Raw genomic sequence first — 19,359 nt, 5'->3', positions numbered from 1 at the left:
ATGTAGACATATCTTTTCTCTGGGAGATGGGATCTTGATACCTTAGGCTAGCATTTATCTAAAAGCTTCAAATCTATTAAACTATGTAGACATAACTCTTGTCTTATTGAACAGTATGTCTAGGAGATGCGCTCCCGTAACCTTAGGCTAGCATCTATCTAAAAAGGTATAACTGAAACTACTGATATTTTATATGTGCATTTTACCTGATGATAAGTTTTACTTGCTAAACTATAATTATATGAAATGATGTATAAATATTACGCCATGATAACTCATAAAAGCACTTGATGTGGATCTAATTATTATAGGATAACTAAGTATAAATGTTATATCACGATACTTTGTTGGTTTGTAATTCTCCATAATTATATACTCATGTAAGCATTCGTTTAAATGTGATCCAATGATAGTAATCTATTTTTAATCTCCAACTCGTTCTTTGGTTTTGGCACGGAATAATTGATGCGCTTGTTGTCTCCCCTGTTCTATGAACTTTCTTTTCTCGTCTTTGCTTAATACCACTGGTCTTACGAGAATTTGATCGAATATTCTGCTTCATTGTGTTGTATTTGGTGAGTTCTGACAAAACTAAACGCAACTCCTCCTCGGATATATTACAATCAGCCAGTGCTGTTGAAATATGGTCCTCAATGCTGTTCAACTTTGCTTCGGTGAGTATCCAAATATTATCATGTTTTAATGCTTTCTTTTGCAACTTACGAGATATGAATTTTATCGCTATTCCGGCCAGTCCTGAGACTCCGGCAGCTATTTCCATGCCAAGTACGATAGGCGCGGGGATTATAGTTGATAATAAACCAACACCGGCTACACCGAGTACCATGCTAGCCGTTACAAGCGCGGTGTCAACTCTGTCAGCATTCACGGCTCTGCGATACTTTTTATACAATCGAAGTCTGAAACTCTGTCCGGAGGGCTCTAATGGCCACTTCAAAGTCTCAAAGCTCTGGTTTTAGGGAGTTTTGGGATGGTGTGACTGCAGTGTCTGTACATGGCGCTGCCGACTGAGCTGAAGGAGGGAAATATAGCTGCAGCCTCCGGATCATGTCTCAAGACCTCGTCGTTGTAGAGGGCTGGCATAGGAGTGGTTGGTTCTTCTCTTGCTCTCTTCCTTAAGCTGCCAAGGAACTGGATTCTGCTGGTGTCTTCTGGTGGGTGGTTGTGTACAGTGAAATTTCTAGCAAAATTTCCAACTGTTGTACATTTGCCAATGCAGGTCTTAACGGTACATTGCGAATGAGTACCAGTTTATCTTACTTTGTTCTTGTAGTGGAGATATCCCAGAAAGAGAACCTGGAGAGTACCTCTTTGACTGGTAATGAACTCAACCTGCTGCAAACCTGCCATGATTATGCATGAAATGTTCGTTGACCTGTCCCTCTTTGGGACTCCTGTGTGTGAGTAGGGTACACATATCTATTGTGAGTTTGGTGTTCACATAATTTCTGTTTTTGTATTGATATGATTTCTATTTTCTTATATTGATATGATTTCATTTTTATGCTTGGCTGCTCTGTTTATATACGTTCGAGTAGCTGTCGATATCTCAGAAATAGAGTTAGTTTGGCCTTTGCTATTGCATCTCTTGGCTTTAGGAGATCTATGACAGATAGCGGATCTAACTGCAATTCTTGTTTTAACCTAGCCGGGGCTGGGGCATGGTCTTGACATTCTAGTAACACGTGATCAATGGTTTCAGCCTGATTGCAAGATGAACAAACCTTGTCATAGTGCTTTTTGTGACCGAGTCTGAGGCGTGAGATAGCAATTTCAATTTTCCTTTCATTTGAGTATGAATTTGGCTTTTGTTGGACCTTGGGTTGAATTTTGTATAGCCATCTGCCGATCTTACTTGCGTCCCATTGTGCTTGGGCTTAAATCTATTAAACTATGTAGACATAGCTCTTGTCTTATTGAATAGTATGTCTAGGAGATGCGCTCCCGTTACCTTAGGCTAGCATCTATCTAAAAAGCTTTAACTGAAACTACTGATATTTTATATGTGCATTTTACCTGATGATAAGTATCACTTGCTATGAATATTACACCATGATAACTCATAAAAGCACTTGATGTGGATCTAATTATTATGGGAAAACTTAGTATAAATGTTATATCTTGATACTATTTTCCTAATTTTTTTGCTATTTTTGCTATATTTTTGCTCAGCAGTTGTTATTTTTGCTATATTTGTGCCATATATGCTATATTTTTGCTTAGCAGTTGCTATAATTTTGCTTAGCAGATGCTATTTTTGCAATATTTTTGCTATTTTTGCTAAGCAATTGCATAAGCAGCTGGTTGATCGGTTTTTAAAACGAGTTTACAATGCTTTGTTTCCGCTAACAGTTTTCTGACTTTATCTCACTCGAACTTGGTATAAATAACATCATTTTCACGTAGACATTCCTCAAATAATCTCGGTCTTTGCAATGAAACTGGGCTACCCATTTGGTCTGCTCTCTGAGATCTTTCAGGACAGATTCGACAGGTTCGATTCCCGACATGGGTACAATGTGTTAAGCCCATTTCTGGTGTCCCCCGCCGTGATATTGCTGGAATATTGCTAAAAGCGGCGTAAAACCTCACTCACTCACTTTTTGGTAAGCGGGGTATTATTTCAGACCTCAAAATTTCTGTATTAGATGTAAAACATCAACCTGTACATATAGGATACTTGAGTGTAACACTCCATATTATAAATAATGTTTGATTTCATATTTAAGTTATGATATAGTATCTTTGTATATTTAATGTGTATGTTACACTCCCGGGAATAACAAATGGCCAGTCTATTCAACAGCTTCATACTATCGATAACTTGGAAAGTCAACTTGAAGTCACCCTATGTGATGTAACGTATTACCCACGGTGGACCAATATAAGTACTGCTAGAAATAATAATCGGTTTCTAATAGGTGGATTAGATAATGATGACATTTACATTATACCTGATGGGTATTACAGCGTATGCTCACTCAATGATGAAATTTTTAAGCCTTTGGGAGTTAGTCTCACACAAAATGAGTCGAATGGGATGCTGATTTTAAACTCTGGAGAAAAGAGTTTAATGCTTAACCCTTAATGCTGAGAGCTATTCCAGTCAAAGAAGAAAAATATAATAGCGGTAGAACGAAATCTTTCTCAACATTACAATATAAAAAATTAAAGCGGCGTATTATTTCAGACCTCAAAATTTCTGTATTAGATGTAAAACATCAACCTGTACATATAGGATACTTGAGTGTAACACTCCATATTATAAATAATGGTTGATTCATCAGGCCCTGGAACACTCAGACAATGTAATACAATTGCGCTTTCCAATCTTGGAGACACAGAAGGATTCGGTAAACCCGGTACCAATGGCAAGTTATACGCTTTACACTTACAAGATAATGTATACAAGCGGAAAGAAGTTACATTCACAGGTAATCTAGGAGATTTAAGCGATGTCGACGTTAGTGGACTCCATAAAAACACTTCATACAATCTTACTTGAAACGATGATCATAAATGTACTATGGTCAAAGAAAAAATCGAGTGGCTACTGAATATCGTCATTACCATACTATATGTGATGATGGGAAAGGCACATAATTTAACTAAGATAATAAATAGTGGGATTGTACTCGCGGCTTATATCCCCTCAAAAGGAAAAAGTGTGTTAGTCTCTCCCCTGCTAGAAAACCCAGGTCATATGTTATTTAGTCGTCCGGCAGTAAAAAATGTTAGTTTCAATTTGGTTACTGAATTCAATGATATTAAAGAAAACTTGAGTGCAATACCTAATCTTTCTACACTTATTATTGAAGTCTTGTTTGGAGATGCACCAGAAGATGCCTTCCAAATATTACCAGGACTATTGATTAAATGGCTCAAGAAACACAAACGTCAACATGGCAGTATTATTTATATGGGAGCATCACCCGTTGCAACCCTTGAGGGGGTCCAAATTATTAAAAGTTATAGCATTTCTCTTACTAAGATATTTGGTTACATTCCATTAGTTAGACATCCCATTAGTGAGACACACATTGTAAGACAGTGGAGTAGGTGGGATTAATTAAACAAACACAGCCAGTCTACCCACTTAACAATGGTCACAGCCCATGATTAGTGGATTAATTAATAAGAGTAGGCCAGTAATTCTGTTTGAATATTCTCAGGAAATAAATGAGTTAGGAGCTAGTAGTAGCTTACTCAAAAAGTTGAGATGCATGTTTTGTTAAAACTTACTTATTACACATATAAATTCCCCCTAGTCTGTGAACATTTCATAATGAAAAAGCAGACTCACTGGCGAAGCTAGCTCTAGACAAAGCGGATATACAGCCTATTCCCTTTAGTAAACTAGAGATAAAAAGCAAAATCAAAGCCTCCATAACAGAAAGATGGCAAGCCCAATGGGACGCAAGTAAGATCGGCAGATGGCTATACAAAATTCAACCCAAGGTCCAACAAAAGCCAAATTCATACTCAAATGAAAGGAAAATTGAAATTGCTATCTCACGCCTCAGACTCGGTCACAAAAAGCACTATGACAAGGTTTGTTCATCTTGCAATCAGGCTGAAACCATTGATTACGTGTTACTAGAATGTCAAGACCATGCCCTAGCCCGGGCTAGGTTAAAACAAGAATTGCAGTTAGATCCGCTATCTGTCATAGATCTCCTAAAGTCAAGAGATGCAATAGCAAAGGCCAAACTAACTCTATTTCTGAGATATCGACAGCTACTCGAACGTATATAAACAGAGCAGCCAAGCATAAAAAGAAAATAGAAATCATATCAATACAAAAACAGAAATTATGTGAACACCAAACTCACAATAGATATGTGTACCCTACTCACACACAGGAGTCCCAAAGAGGGACAGGTCAACGAACATTTCATGTACAATCATGGCAGGTTTGCAGCAGGTTGAGTTCATTACCAGTCAAAGAGGTACTCTCCAGGTCCTCTTTCTGGGATATCTCCACTACAAGAACAAAGTAAGACAAACTGGTACTCATTGGCGATGTACCGTTAAGACCTGCATTGGCAAATGTACAACAGTTGGAAATTTTGCTAGAAATTTCACTGTACACAACCACCCACCAGAAGACACCAGCAGAATCCAGTTCCTTGGCAGCTTAAGGAAGAGAGCAAGAGAAGAACCAACCACTCCTATGCCAGCCCTCTACAACGACGAGGTCTTGAGACATGATCCGGAGGCTGCAGCTATATTTCCCTCCTTCAGCTCAGTCGGCAGCGCTATGTACAGACACTGCAGTCACACCATCCCGAAACCCTAAAACCAGAGCTTTGAGACTTTGAAGTTACTGCCATTAGAGCCCTCCGGACAGAGTTTCAAGGTTCAGACATCAAGGGGTGTTTCTTCCACTTTACCCAGGCGATTTGGCGGAAAACACAGGAGCTTGATTGGCTCCATGAACCAGTCACCCGATGTACCGAATGCTGACGAATTCAACGACTACATAGTCACAAACTGGGTGGATTATGAAGCCAGATTCCCTCTTTCGCTGTGGAACCATCACCAGACATTCGGCCCAAGGACCAACAACAACCTGGAGGGTTTCCACAGTCGCCTCAATGCATCACTGAATCATCGTCATCCTAATCTCTACAGGTTCATCGAGATCATCAAAAAGATTGAGAAATCTGAGAAGACCAAGCTATCTCAGTTAGACCTAGGTGCAGCTCCACCAGCAAGAAAGTGTGTGTACAAGGAGATTGACAATCGACTTTCCAGACTGAAGGATCAGCTTTCCCAGGGTGTCAAGACACCACTCCAGTTATTGGATGCTGTTGGCAAACTTCTGAAGATGGATTAAGGTTGTGTCAGTGTGACAACCTCGATGTGAACTGTGATGTGAACTGTGATATTAACTTTAACTGAACTCTAAGTGGCGAATATGTTAAAACAATGGATTTAAGGGATGGATGAATTAAAATGTTGAATGAAATAAAGTAAAAGAGGGTATCAAGCATCTTGAGTCATTTCTTTTGTCTATAATAAGACAAGTCCATTTTCATGATAGGGGTTAATTACCTGATTAACATGTGCAACCAGGTATGACATTGTTGTCTTAAGGTGTCTCACAACTGGGCTGTCTTACTAGTGGGAGGAGACCAGATATTTATGCCGAATAATTAACCTTTTAAAAAGGCTGGTGTATACTCTCAAAACATTGAAGCAAGAACAATTGAAGACTATTATATGATATTATAATATAAATATGAGTTTATATCCGGCGCTCGATGAAGCATCTGAAAAGATGGATACTGTTGATGGATTTCAATTACATCAAATAAGCGACATAAAACATCGAATAGAGAAGGAGAGGGAGTTCAGACTTCGATTGTATAAAAAGTATCGCAGAGCCGTGAATGCTGACAGAGTTGACACCGTGCTTGTAACGGCTAGCATGGTACTCGGTGTAGCCGGTGTTGGTTTATTATCAACTATAATCCCCGCGCCTATCGTACTTGGCATGGAAATAGCTGCCGGAGTCTCAGGACTGGCCGGAATAGCGATAAAATTCATATCTCGTAAGTTGCAAAAGAAAGCATTAAAACATGATAATATTTGGATACTCACCGAAGCAAAGTTGAACAGCATTGAGGACCATATTTCAACAGCACTGGCTGATTGTAATATATCCGAGGAGGAGTTGCGTTTAGTTTTGTCAGAACTCACCAAATACAACACAATGAAGCAGAATATTCGATCAAATTCTCGTAAGACCAGTGGTATTAAGCAAAGACGAGAAAAGAAAGTTCATAGAACAGGGGAGACAACAAGCGCATCAATTATTCCGTGCCAAAACCAAAGAACGAGTTGGAGATTAAAAATAGATTACTATCATTGGATCACATTTAAACGAATGCTTACATAAGTATATAATTATGGAGAATTACAAACCAACAAAGTATCGTGATATAACATTTATACTTAGTTATCCTATAATAATTAGATCCACATCAAGTGCTTTTATGAGTTATCATGGCGTAATATTTATACATCATTTCATATAATTATAGTTTAGCAAGTAAAACTTATCATCAGGTAAAATGCACATATAAAATATCAGTAGTTTCAGTTATACCTTTTTAGATAGATGCTAGCCCAAGGTAACGGGAGCGCATCTCCTAGACATACTGTTCAATAAGACAAGAGAAATAAGACAAGAGTTATGTCTACATAGTTTAATAGATTTGAAGCTTTTAGATAAATGCTAGCCTAAGGTATCAAGATCCCATCTCCCAGAGAAAAGATATGTCTACGTAGTCTTATAGATTACCTTGAACTATTTTATTTAAGTAAATCTGTCATCACCTATATTAGAATAACATTCAGCAATTACTTCAATTTAGACTCATTAAGGATTAGCCCCTGTACAAGCTCGTCTATAGTGCATTAAGGATTAGCCCCAATACAAGCTCGTCTATAGTGACACCATAATCTCTTTCAAAGCACCCAGTAAATATGTCAACAAGATTAGTGCCAGTCCAACAGGGTTAACAGGATTAAGTATTCCTCTCTGTCTAGCCATTCATTAACCATAAGGCACAGCCCATCGTGTATCAACCAATCATATTTCTTTTTATTGTTCTAATTTTTGTTAAATACATACAGAAGCCAAATGTTAAGCAGAAGGGGTTTGACGCTCATACCAAGCAGAACCCTCTCCCACAGCCACGAAGGTTGTACCGACTCTCTGTGGCACTCTCAGCTATATTCTAAGATATTGTAAATTGTTCATTGTAAATTGTTCTTGTAAATAAAATTGTGATTAGTCTTCTGTGACTCCGGCTCTTTGCTGACTAATTCCCCCAAGAAAACCAGCACGCCATTTGGAAGGTTTTGTTCAACTGAACAGAACCATAAACATACCATAATAAAAGGAAGAACTCGAAAAAGCTATCGAAGCATTTATGCTAAGGGACAAAATCAAATGGAGAGAATTACCACAGGGTATATATTATATTAGTGATGTCAAACCAACCAAATACGGTCATCAATTGTTTCTTTCCAATTACCAAGAAGAGTATATAGTCTGGTCTCTAGGGCTGGGACGGGTAACTCGGGTACTCGGGTACCCGGGTCGGGTGGGTACTGAGTAGGACCCGGGTACCCACAGGACTACCCGGATCCGTGGTTAGTCACGTGATTATATTGTTTAATGGCAAAAAATATCTAGAACTCTATGGTTACACTATAAGTGATAAATGTTCTTTGACTTTGCACACATTCCTTCTGACTTTATATGTTTGCATAATGATAAAACATCAGTCAACGTCAGTGTATGTATGACAAGATCGGATTATACCTGTATCTATATTTATTTTGACAGGAGTACCGTCAAACTTTCTCAATCGGACATGTTTTACCTATCTCTTGAGACCTACAGTGGGTACCCGGGTAGGGTCAAGTAATAGGGGGGTGGGTACCCGGGTAGTAAATTTGGACTCGTCCCAGGCCTACTGGTTTCCTAGTAAAATGAACGAAGAACTTAGTAAAAATGTTGAATATCACTTTGTTAAAAATAATAGAGAATATTTTCATTACAATTTAGTTATATCATGACGATCGTTGAATCGCATCATCGTTTTGACATAAAAAAAATTCCCTCTGTAGTAGTGGTATAGGTATATAAACCTCGCTCCAGTGGAAGAGAGCCAGAATCACCATTACCTATACTACTTTAGAAAAATAGCATAACACAAACATCCTAGGAACTTGAATTATTACACTTATATCCCCACCAAAAATGAGTGGCATAACATCTTTAAAATACATAAATTAGAGAATAATTTTATTTTCATTGGCTTTTGCTATTTTGTAGGAAAACACTTTTTTTTCAGAAGTGGCCAAGATAGCTATTTAACAGAAAATTTACTCTATTATTAAACACGTCACCACCTCACAAAGGTTCATATCCCGAGGCAAGTGAGTTAACTGACTATACAAGTCCAGTTTCCACCCTTGCCGAACTAGGCTGGTATTATGGAGTTATATATTTTGGCTGGACTAACGAGTCTATGCATAGTCCAATCAAAATCTCGCACCGAAATCGAAATCCGGTTCGTAAAGTGTTATGCAGATTTCTGTCGACTGCAGGATTTGCAAAGCATGTGCACCGCTAACTCGTTGTCAACAGATATTTTCTAAATCTTTTCATGCTTTTAATCAAGGGGCTCACGTGATTTGAGGCACTTCGCGATGTAAGACTCATTTTATCACAATATAGATCTTGATTATCAATCAGATCGTCTTGACTGGGCGCCACCGTTTTGTTTGAAGCAAATGCAAGTGATACGAGAGGTTGAATCTGATTGGTCAATAGGAGAGGCATAGAAAGGACATAACTCGTAATAGCCACTGGTGGCGCTACGATCGAGCCCAGGAATTCCAGCCTAGTTCGGCAAGGGTGGAAACTGGACTTTTAAAGTCAGTTAACTCTCTTGCCTCGGGAAGATGACAAAGGTTATGATATGATAGACAATCAAATAATACATTTGGGAGTGATATCATGGTTAGAAATTAAACATGGCAATGGGTAGTAATTACAGATAATAACCAACACGACAATTTTATAGGAATTGCATTTTTGTCATTAGCGATCTGTATAAAGAGAAGAAATTGTATTCCGCTTTAGTTCCGCATTACCACTTTTATGTGCTTCTATATTAAGCTACAAATGACGGATATCGAGTCGGTAGCACTGCCATTGGCGCACTTTGAAGAACGGAGTAAAAATTGAAAAAACACAAGAAGTGCAGATGATTTTGCTCTTATTCAGTGTTTGTCAATTAAACACAAAGTTGCATGCGATAGATATCATTCTCTACGGTGTTTATCCCAGTTCTGGTGACCTTCAAATTAAAACAAACTGTACAGGAATAGTTTCATCTTGGTTTTTGTTACATGTAAATACCATAGTCCCCGCCCACCCCTTCTAATGTTGATGGTAAAGAGTATTCAAACTTAAATAAGTACAATGTAACAAATGTTATATTTGGAAACAAAATCTTTCTTAGTAAAGTGCAAATTCTAGCATGTCTAGTACCATCTGGGATTCAAACCCACGCTCTCAGAGTGAGCACCTAATCGCCAGCACACCAAATCAGCGAACTGACCCACTCAGCCACCGAGGCTTCCACAAAATGAAAGTCCGACAAATGGTACTGAATACTTTGTGTACCCCTTTGACAAGTGTATATTGGCACGGGTATAACTTTGCAATATGTTCGCTACTTATTAAACCCACTAATTATGAAGTTTAACAATTTACCCATCATATTAATCTCAAAATGGTTTTAGGAACCATTTTACATATCTACGTTGGATTTAAGGAAGTTATTGAGGCACATATCTCCATTTAGTATTCTCAGAGACCATATAATAGAGGGACGGCCCTCTAGCCTATGCGCGAAACCATCAGTGCTACGGCTTGTACTGCGCAGCCTGTCCGGAAGCGAGCAGAAACGCGTTCACTGCAGTCATCGTTGTTGCCATTTTTTCCCATGCAAAAGATATATTTCACAATACAGAATTACACTCATGTATTTCTTAACATTGTTGACATTACAACTGAGATTTGTTGGTGCCCTAAAGCATGTCGTTGTCACTGTATTTGATGACTGTGATCACGCTTTGTCTTTGTCCGAGAGAACAAAATGGCGCGCATCTAAAATCGGCAAAAGTGCAGATCTTGATTTTCAATAACGGCCTCTAATTCGCAATGCAAGTCCTTGGTTACCTAGGTGTATAAAAAGGAGATATGTTAAAACATGGCTTAGTGCCATTAACAAATTTAGGGCGGATGCGAAATTTCAGATTTTGACTCCAGAAATGGGACTAAATCTGAATTTTCCCGAAATAATTACACCACAACTCTTAATTTTCGCATGCTTTCAGACGAATGTGTTCCTATTATCGGTCCTGAATTTAATAGTTTTACATTCATCACGATTTCCCCTTTGGCTTGGTACTAACGTTATTTAGGTACGATCGGTAGTTTTTTTGGTATGATTTTTGGCGCAAGGCCATATTTTACGTCACATATTTTAAGTTAAATTACCATATAGCAGACGACATAACATGCATTTTGTCTGTGATTATCATCCGCATATATCCTTTGAAACATTCTACAAAGTGACTTATATTGTATGATATTAGAATTTTTTTGTAAAATGCATATTTTTTTTACCATTGCTTTCGCCATTTCCTCGTAAGTTTAACATTGTTTCAGTTAGGCTTCTATCACATATCGCGCATATACTACATACTACAATACTGCATATTTGTTATCTTCTGTAGATTTTGTCTGTATAAATCATGACTACATTTAATCAATTATTTATTTTATGCCGTGTAAATATTGATTATGAGCAAAATGATATTGGCCTAAACCCAATCATAATAATATAAATATGATGAAGGTACTACTTACTTTGTGTATTTACACAACAATGAAAACATCATACAAAAATAAAAATCCGTTACACGAAATATTTGTATAATAAAATTATCATTTGCTTTGTAAATGCCAAGAAAGAAGAAGGATTATATCGGCAGTCGTCGGGAGAGAAGTTCCAGACAACAAGGTCGAAGGTGTCATTCAGTAAAATATATAAATGGTCTATTGTCCTTTTCTGTGAAAAATACATTTACATATGTCAGAGTTTGTTTTGTTTTAATAGTAATAGTTGCATGCTTCGTTCCTGGTTAGAGTTTAAAGTTTGTTTTTCATTGATCAGATATAGAAAACTATGATGAAAGGATTTTGAAAACAACAAACGTTACTACAGTTTACGATATACTAGTACATATCTGGTACCATGCTCGTTGAAGCTATATTGTTATACCTGAAATACCTAATTATTTGTATGCTGAAATATCAATCTAATCGGGTAATATCGAATAACGATTGTAAAATTACAATCGTCCTCTTTGCTTTGGAATTTAACAGTAGCCTCCCTTTGAAAAAAAACTTACCTCGCTCCGGCAAACCCCATTATCACTGCTATAGCCCCAAACTGGCATTAACCAATAACATTTGATTCTTTCGAAGCCCATTGTCGGACACATCGAAAATTCATTTAACAACGCTCGTAGTTTAAGGTGTATTTTTAATTCATTGGAACTATTAGCATTATAAAATAGTAGCGAATTTACATGAAATAAAAACATTAATATGGCGTCATTTTTTTTCTGGCTAATAGTAAAGCATTTACACCAGTCGGTGATCATGCATTTTTGCAAGTAAATCTAGTCTGGACTTATTATAAGATATGAAGTTAATCTGGAGATATATTTTGTGAACATCGGGAATATGGTGATATGTTACAAGTGTTTTCCCTGCTTCTGGATGAGTTTTATTTACACTTCCTGAGTTCCTGTGCAATTTACCGGATCGTAGTTTTCTGTGGCGTTCGTAGTAGATTTGGTATATTTGTTTATTTATAATAGTTAACAATTGCAGCATAAAATGAGATATGTTAACTGATTTTTAAAACAAATAGAATACGTTATAAAATACTTTTGATATCGGAACGGCTTTTTCTTCACACGCCCTCGAAAACTTACGCTTGTGGACAGACGTCATATTTTCATTTCCTATCTTTTTCTTTGAGTGAAACTTTTGGGGAGGTATTACCAACGGCTTGGTAGCGGTAACATTACTGTCATTCTATTTAGACCAAGAGTCATCCGAAACCAACCCCTGGTCGAAGAGAGGGAATTCTTCAAGTGGCATATCTAGGTCCAAAACGAAATCGTCCAAGTGAATGAAGTCGTCCATGGCTGTAGCGAATGTAAATTGAAAATAAATGTCCCGGAAGACACACATGTTCAGCAAATAATTTGCAGCCAACTGACATGTGCTAGTGAGAGATATCATAAAAAGAATCATTGTAATCCGCTAAGAGACGTCCTTTTATTGGATTGTCGCTGGTCGTAGTCGGAGAAATCTCGGCTAAGGGAATTAACTCTTACCCCGGATATTATGTAATATTGTTTACGTGGTTACCAGAATGGTCAGTCGTGAATGTCTGCGCATCTATTGCGCATCTGCAGCGGTACAGGGAGGTTAACAGCAGGGTGTCGGGGTGTATCAGTTACATGCCAGACCGTAGCGCTGATGGTTTATGATAAACTGTTGGGGAGGGCCGTCCCTCTATTATCACCCGATCCAGGAAATATTACCTACTACTAGCACAGAGTACACTACAGACGACTTACTGTACAATAACTTAAATATCTGAGTAGTGGAAAAAAACAACATTTTAAACATATCTGCCATGTTCGTCATGCTCAAAATCAGATAAAATTTTTGAATACATTTCTGGTGACTTTATTCCTGGAACCACACAAAAAATGACAGCTTCATAACAATTGTAGGTTATTAAAGAAATGTAAAAATAAAGCATCACTGGATTCAAGGATTACATTAAGGTTAAAGTTCATAAATGTGCAAGTTATTGAAATACACACAACAGAACCTTGTGCAACATTGTCACCATATATTGAATTACATGAGCAGCCTGTGCCCCAAAATGATGGGTCAACTAGCCCGAACAGGATTTTAGTGTTGACATATTGACTATTATTAATTGGACTTACTACATCGAGCACAATGTAACTAAATTGCGTTTCAAACTTGGGGGCTTTTCAGGAAGAATTGCTCAAGCAAAACATGTTATGTGTTTACAGTATAAAGAATTAGTACATGCATTATAGTATACTTTAAAGTACCAGACAACAGGCTACCGCTTGCTACTTGAATTCCGAAATGAAAAGACGTTGATACTTCATTGTGTTCAGTAGTATACAGTGCAGAGTCTGGTGAGTCCAGTAAAGAGTCAGAATATAATATAGCAGTTGCCTTATTAGTCTATAGCAATTTGTTATCTGCAAATATATTAAAAAATATTGGACATTACTATTTAATTGGATTAGGAATTCCACAGAGATAAGATAAGTACGTAAAACATAATTTTAACAGTATGATTAGAGAATCAAGATGATATTTTTAAGATTAGAAATTGAATTTGTCCCCAGTTTTAAGAGGTTTGGGTAAACCCTGTAGTGACCAGGCTCCATGGTCCAGTGCACAACATTTACAATGTAGGTCTAAACTAAACAGGGGGCTAGCACTTGACCTTACATCTTCCACAAACAGCCTGTCAGCTGAAAAGGAACATAGCAGTTTTCTTATAATGTTCAATTCTTCCAATCCAGGTGCAAAGAGTTTTAATATTTATAATATTAATAAAAAAACATATACTTTATGCTGACATCCCTAGCACCGGTTAAAATGATGGTGACTCGCTTGTATTACTTTTCCCATTTCTATTAGATTGGAGACACTTATTTCAGAATATGATGAGCAAACTTGACTCTTGTCAGGTAATATTATCAATACACCAGGTAGGCACCGTGCACAAACATAACTTGAGAAAGACAGAGACGAGTTCAACAAAAAATACCACAACAAGGTAGTGCACATTAGCTCTGTTGTGAGGAAGATACTGATTTTACAACTAAAGTGGACACTTTCTAGCACATTTTACAAACATACATAACCTGAAGATACCATATTAATTGTGTTACGACAAAGCATGTGCAGATAGTTGTTGGAACCTTGGTTTGTGTCTCTTACAAACTGATACAAACAGTCTGTATTCATAATAATCAATAAAAATAGCACATTATAATACTAGAGTATAAGATTATTTAAAAAATTGAACTGTATAACTTTGTTTGTTTGTTGTTTAATGCTGTACTAAGCAATATTCGTGCTTTGACAGCTGCCTGTAAATAATCAAATATGGACCTGACAATCCAGTAATTGACATCATGAGCATCAATCCATGCAAATGGGATACGATGACATGCATCAACATGGTCTCTGAGCCTGACCCCTCAATCATGTAAGTTGCCTCTTATGACAAGGATAGTCGCCTCTTAAAGCAAGCATGGTTTGCTGAAGACCTATTCTGACCCTGATCTTCACTGGTAAATGTGTATAACTAAACATGCTGAAGTAGTGCCCATGATAATGTGGCACTTGCCACCAAGACAATGACAAGAACTACAGTAACAATATTCCCTCTATTTGGGTACAACACAAATTGTCTAAAACACTGAGAAATAGGCACATTTGCTCTTAGTCCTTATTAAAGTGTGCTGGTACTGTACAGACAAATCTTATTTTGGAATGTATCAGAAATAACAGGAAAATGACAAGGACAAATGCAGGCCAGTAGACAAAGTGAAAAGAAAAATATACAATATATAAAACACTGCCAAACAGATCACTTTTTAAAAACAACACTATGTCATTTTTTGTATGTACAATGACATTATAATTGGGGATTCAATTATACTTACTAAAACAGGATGTTGCTAGCAGTGTTCACTACGGTTCATGATATGGTATTCTCAGTTCTGTCCATTGCTCATAGGCAGATGTAGTGTCTGCTACTGTCAACAAAAACATTCCAACATTACACCCTACACTAAATTGTACGAGTTAAATGGAGATATATTCATCAATAAAATGGTATTTTGCCTTCAGACATTTAGTTATCAGAGGATTACAGTTAGTTAGATGCTGTAGGCCTAGTCATAATCTTAAAATATGACAACACAATTTGACTTGTTATAAAGTCTATCAATCAGCCTCTCTACTATCAACAAACATTTAGGCCTACAAAACAAACACTTTCACCAGCACTTTGAGAATACCAGGGTCACGTGATGGTGTTTTGGAGCATTTTCAGTTGTTTGGGACTTCAGAGCTTGAATAAATTTTCTGCCTCCGATGCATACTGCTGAAATGTAAACAAAATACGACATATAATAGTATATATATGTAAGTACTAATTACTAGTAATTACTACCAGTTGGACTAAAAGAAACGAGCGATTCTGAAAAGGAACGTGACCCAATCGTCTTTGGATGCAAGTGATTCGCGTCAAAACATGGGCGCTTGATACTAGGCAACAACTCCAATACAATATACGATAGGTAGCACTGTAGGACATACTGTTTCGGTAAAGCACTCTTTCTTTAAGAATAAAAGGCATTTATGATGCGTGACCTTGCTTGTGCACGTCGACGTTGTTTCTAGTGACGCAAAGAATGCAAGGCTACCTGTAGAAAACATGCACGACATTACGTTCCCATTTGTGGCAATGGTAGCAATATTGAAGAGTATTTATTGTTATGAAAACACCCACGTTTGTTGTGCTCTATTTAGAGAAAACACACAATTAACTAGCCTAAACTTGGCCTAGGTTGAGTGGAACAAATGACGTGACCTTACACAAAATGGCGGCGGATGACGATGATGCATGACGTGGTCATGTGACTGTAGCAGTTTAGTGAAGGTCTTTTTCTAGCGAACAAACACATGCTACGGGGTTGAGGTCTTTATTGCGATGCGTCGAGTGTGATAAGGATCTATATATCATACACCCTGAAACACATAATATCACAATAAATACTAAGTAAAACATTATCATTAATGCTAGATACATAGCATAGGCGTATTACAAGTAATTATTTACATATATTAGTCATCCATTAAACACAAGATAGACTGAACCTTAAACGATTATACTAGAACATATACAGTATGTACATGATCAACAATACCGACATTCAAGGGAGATAACTCCTTGACTTTCATTTGACTATAATATATACACAATATATATACATAATATAAATGCATAACGCTTACACATTCTGCATAAACATATACAATACTTTAAGACAGAAATTAATGATATGATATTACATTAAATGTGGTCATCACAATTAGATTACATTGTAAGTCTTAGACAAATATAAATAACACAATGCATACCCTGTGGGTGATACAAGGGTGTGGATCCCAACTGCCTATATAGCAACACCATAGATTATCTGAATAAACAATACATAGACTAAAACACTATTTAACATTTAATATATTGAACAAAATAATACACACATTTTCTTTACAATGATTTGCATTGTATCACATCTAAATCTCTACATTACAAAGCTTATTAAAACACTCTTGAGGTAAAACACTTTCACACATATTTCATTGAAGTGATAGAATACATTTTAGTGATAAAGTATGGATGTTTAGCTTATCCTATGCAGATTTAAATATTTAGACATAAATCAACATTTATGTTAGATTACATACATTTAGTTTACTTCATATAACACTTTGAACATACTGTATTATTTAAATACAACACAAGATAGAGATTATAACTATTTAACTCACCTGATTTAATATTCTCTCTTTACACTTTGCTGGTCTGAGCAGTTCTGTCAGTTTATGTGCTGAGAGAGTATGCAGTGTAATCAAAGCATGCAGTTTAACAATAGGTGTTAGCTTGGCCAATCAGCAGATGAAGCTTCTGGCCATGGGGCAGTTAGTAGGTAAGACAGGTCAGATACACTTTGTTTTAGCTGACTGAAACGGACAACTAGTTATATATGATAAATATACGTAAAAAACTAAAATGAAATTAAAACAAATATATACAAAAACTACATCGGCCACATACTTCCCTCCATCGAAAAATGACGTCCACGCCACTTTACCTTGCCAGTGACAAGATCCAAGATGGCATCAGAAAGTCGGTGCTGCTGTTCTCGGAACAATCCGTCAGCTTGAAGTGAGCTGAGAAAGTTGGCTCGCGTACGCCAGTCCCGATCTGCAACTGCAGAGAGAGCAAACTCTCCACTCTTCATCCATTTCGGCTGTGTCCGGGTCCTAGTAGACTGCCGTGGACGTGGAACAGGAGTGGTTATCTCTGGAGTTGGATGTTGCTCTCTTTCTTCATTGTCATTGTCATCATCATGATCTGTCCCAGTAGCGCCATCTTCTTCACGAATCTGCTCAACATGCTGAACAGCATCCTCAGTTGGCTCTTCCTCCCCCTCTGCAATAGGAGTTCCATCTCCTTCAGATACAGTCTCTGATGGTTCCTCTTCAGTTGGCCCATCCACTGGTATATCAGTGGACACTGAAGCTTGTGGAGGGTGGGCATACTCAACAACAGTATCCTCATCCGATGAAACATCGTCGTTACTTTCTGTTGTCCTAGCAACTGGTGCTACTGGCAGTGTCCTCTGTCGTCTTGGTTTGGGTATTGGCACACCAAGGCTAGGCATAGAACCAACTGGCAGCAGGAGTTTACGATGCAAAATTCTCTTCCGCCCCTCACCATTTTCCTTACCAACTTCAAAGACTACATCGGCCACATGACCAGCTGGTGATGTAATTATCAATGGTTACCGTATAATTTTCTTCATGATAATGTAGATTCTATTTGTAATTCCAGGTGACTGGGAACATACTGGAATGGTGGTTGAAAGGTTTGCATGGCGCATTTCACAATTACGAAGCTACTTCTACATCTAGAAAGCTAGCTGGTTACAGGCTGAAGTTGCTCTGCGGTAATCTATTTATTTTTCTGTTGAGACAGAGCCTGGCTTGCATACCGTCGACGTAGACTCGTTGACCAATGAAAATCATTTTAGACATGCTCCTTTGCCGTTAGCTAGTAGTAGCAGTAAATGTTAGTCTCCAGAGACGTAGAGACCGTCTTTGTACCTACTAGTAGCAGGTCATAGTTGCTAACAACTCTGTGCTAGTAGTAGGTAATATTTCCTGGATCGGGTGCTATTATATGGTCTCTGGTATTCTGGAGCGAAAGTCAAACAGTTTTAAACATTATTTGTAGTGGCGAACATATTGTAAATTTGCTCCAGGTATAAATCCTTTTTTCAATGTTTCACTACTAAAACACTAGTCTGCCTCACAGAACCTGAACCTTATTAGTTTTCTTTCCACCTTCCCCTTTCTGTAATGCTATAGCCCTAAATAATTAAGCAAGTCTACAATTTTCCAAAAGCTGAATCTCTCATCTCAGTTTCTATCAAAATTATATATTTTCAGAGAGTAAGCGTCAGTCTACTAACATACCTAAGTACATTAGAATTGGAGTTGGGGCTTAATTTCTAATGCAAACTTGTTTTAACATTTCACAATTATTGGTGTTTTTAAGAAACGATGAGAGTTTAATTTCATATATTTTACTTCAAAGCATGTTATGTTTTCACAATAAGTTGAGCTGCGTTCAGGCTAAGTTGGAATATAGTTGGAGTAGAGGCTAATTTCTAATGTAAACTTGTTGTAACTCCAAATCAGCTTATTTGCGTAAAATACCCCCCAAACAATATTCAAAACCCAATTACATTCAATAAATTTGCGTACAGAAATACATGCATTAAATGAAAAAGACGCAAAAG

At 37.3% G+C, this 19,359-nt stretch overlaps 1 protein-coding gene and 1 long non-coding RNA gene across 2 annotated transcripts; both read right to left on the bottom strand.

Moving 5' to 3' along the window:
- Window positions 1-11,058: 11,058 nt before the first annotated feature.
- Window positions 11,059-16,105, bottom strand: LOC124136474. Its single transcript, XR_007221541.1, has 3 exons — window positions 16,085-16,105; window positions 15,761-15,869; window positions 11,059-15,519 (listed from the first exon to the last, which is right to left on the bottom strand). It is a non-coding gene; the product is annotated as an uncharacterized LOC124136474 (long non-coding RNA).
- A 349-nt stretch (window positions 16,106-16,454) lies between these two features.
- LOC124119302 lies at window positions 16,455-18,335 on the bottom strand. The gene is made up of 2 exons (XM_048396724.1): window positions 16,910-18,335; window positions 16,455-16,516 (listed from the first exon to the last, which is right to left on the bottom strand). Exon 1 carries the CDS (start codon window positions 18,217-18,219, stop codon window positions 17,593-17,595), a length of 627 nt encoding a protein of 208 aa, XP_048252681.1. The 5' UTR covers window positions 18,220-18,335; the 3' UTR covers window positions 16,455-16,516; window positions 16,910-17,592.
- Window positions 18,336-19,359: the final 1,024 nt, after the last annotated feature.

This window comes from Haliotis rufescens, unplaced genomic scaffold (assembly GCF_023055435.1).
Source record: "Haliotis rufescens isolate VD_foot unplaced genomic scaffold, xgHalRufe1.0.p SCAF_1, whole genome shotgun sequence".
Taxonomy (NCBI): domain Eukaryota; kingdom Metazoa; phylum Mollusca; class Gastropoda; order Lepetellida; family Haliotidae; genus Haliotis; species Haliotis rufescens.
The sequence above is the reverse complement of the archived record's forward strand: the minus strand, read 5'-3'. Positions and strand labels throughout refer to the sequence as shown.

What these genes read in the sequence shown, in the direction of transcription:
- LOC124119302 (XM_048396724.1), bottom strand. Translation starts at nt 18,219, where the DNA reads ATGCCTAGCCTTGGTGTGCCAATACCCAAACCAAGACGACAGAGGACA.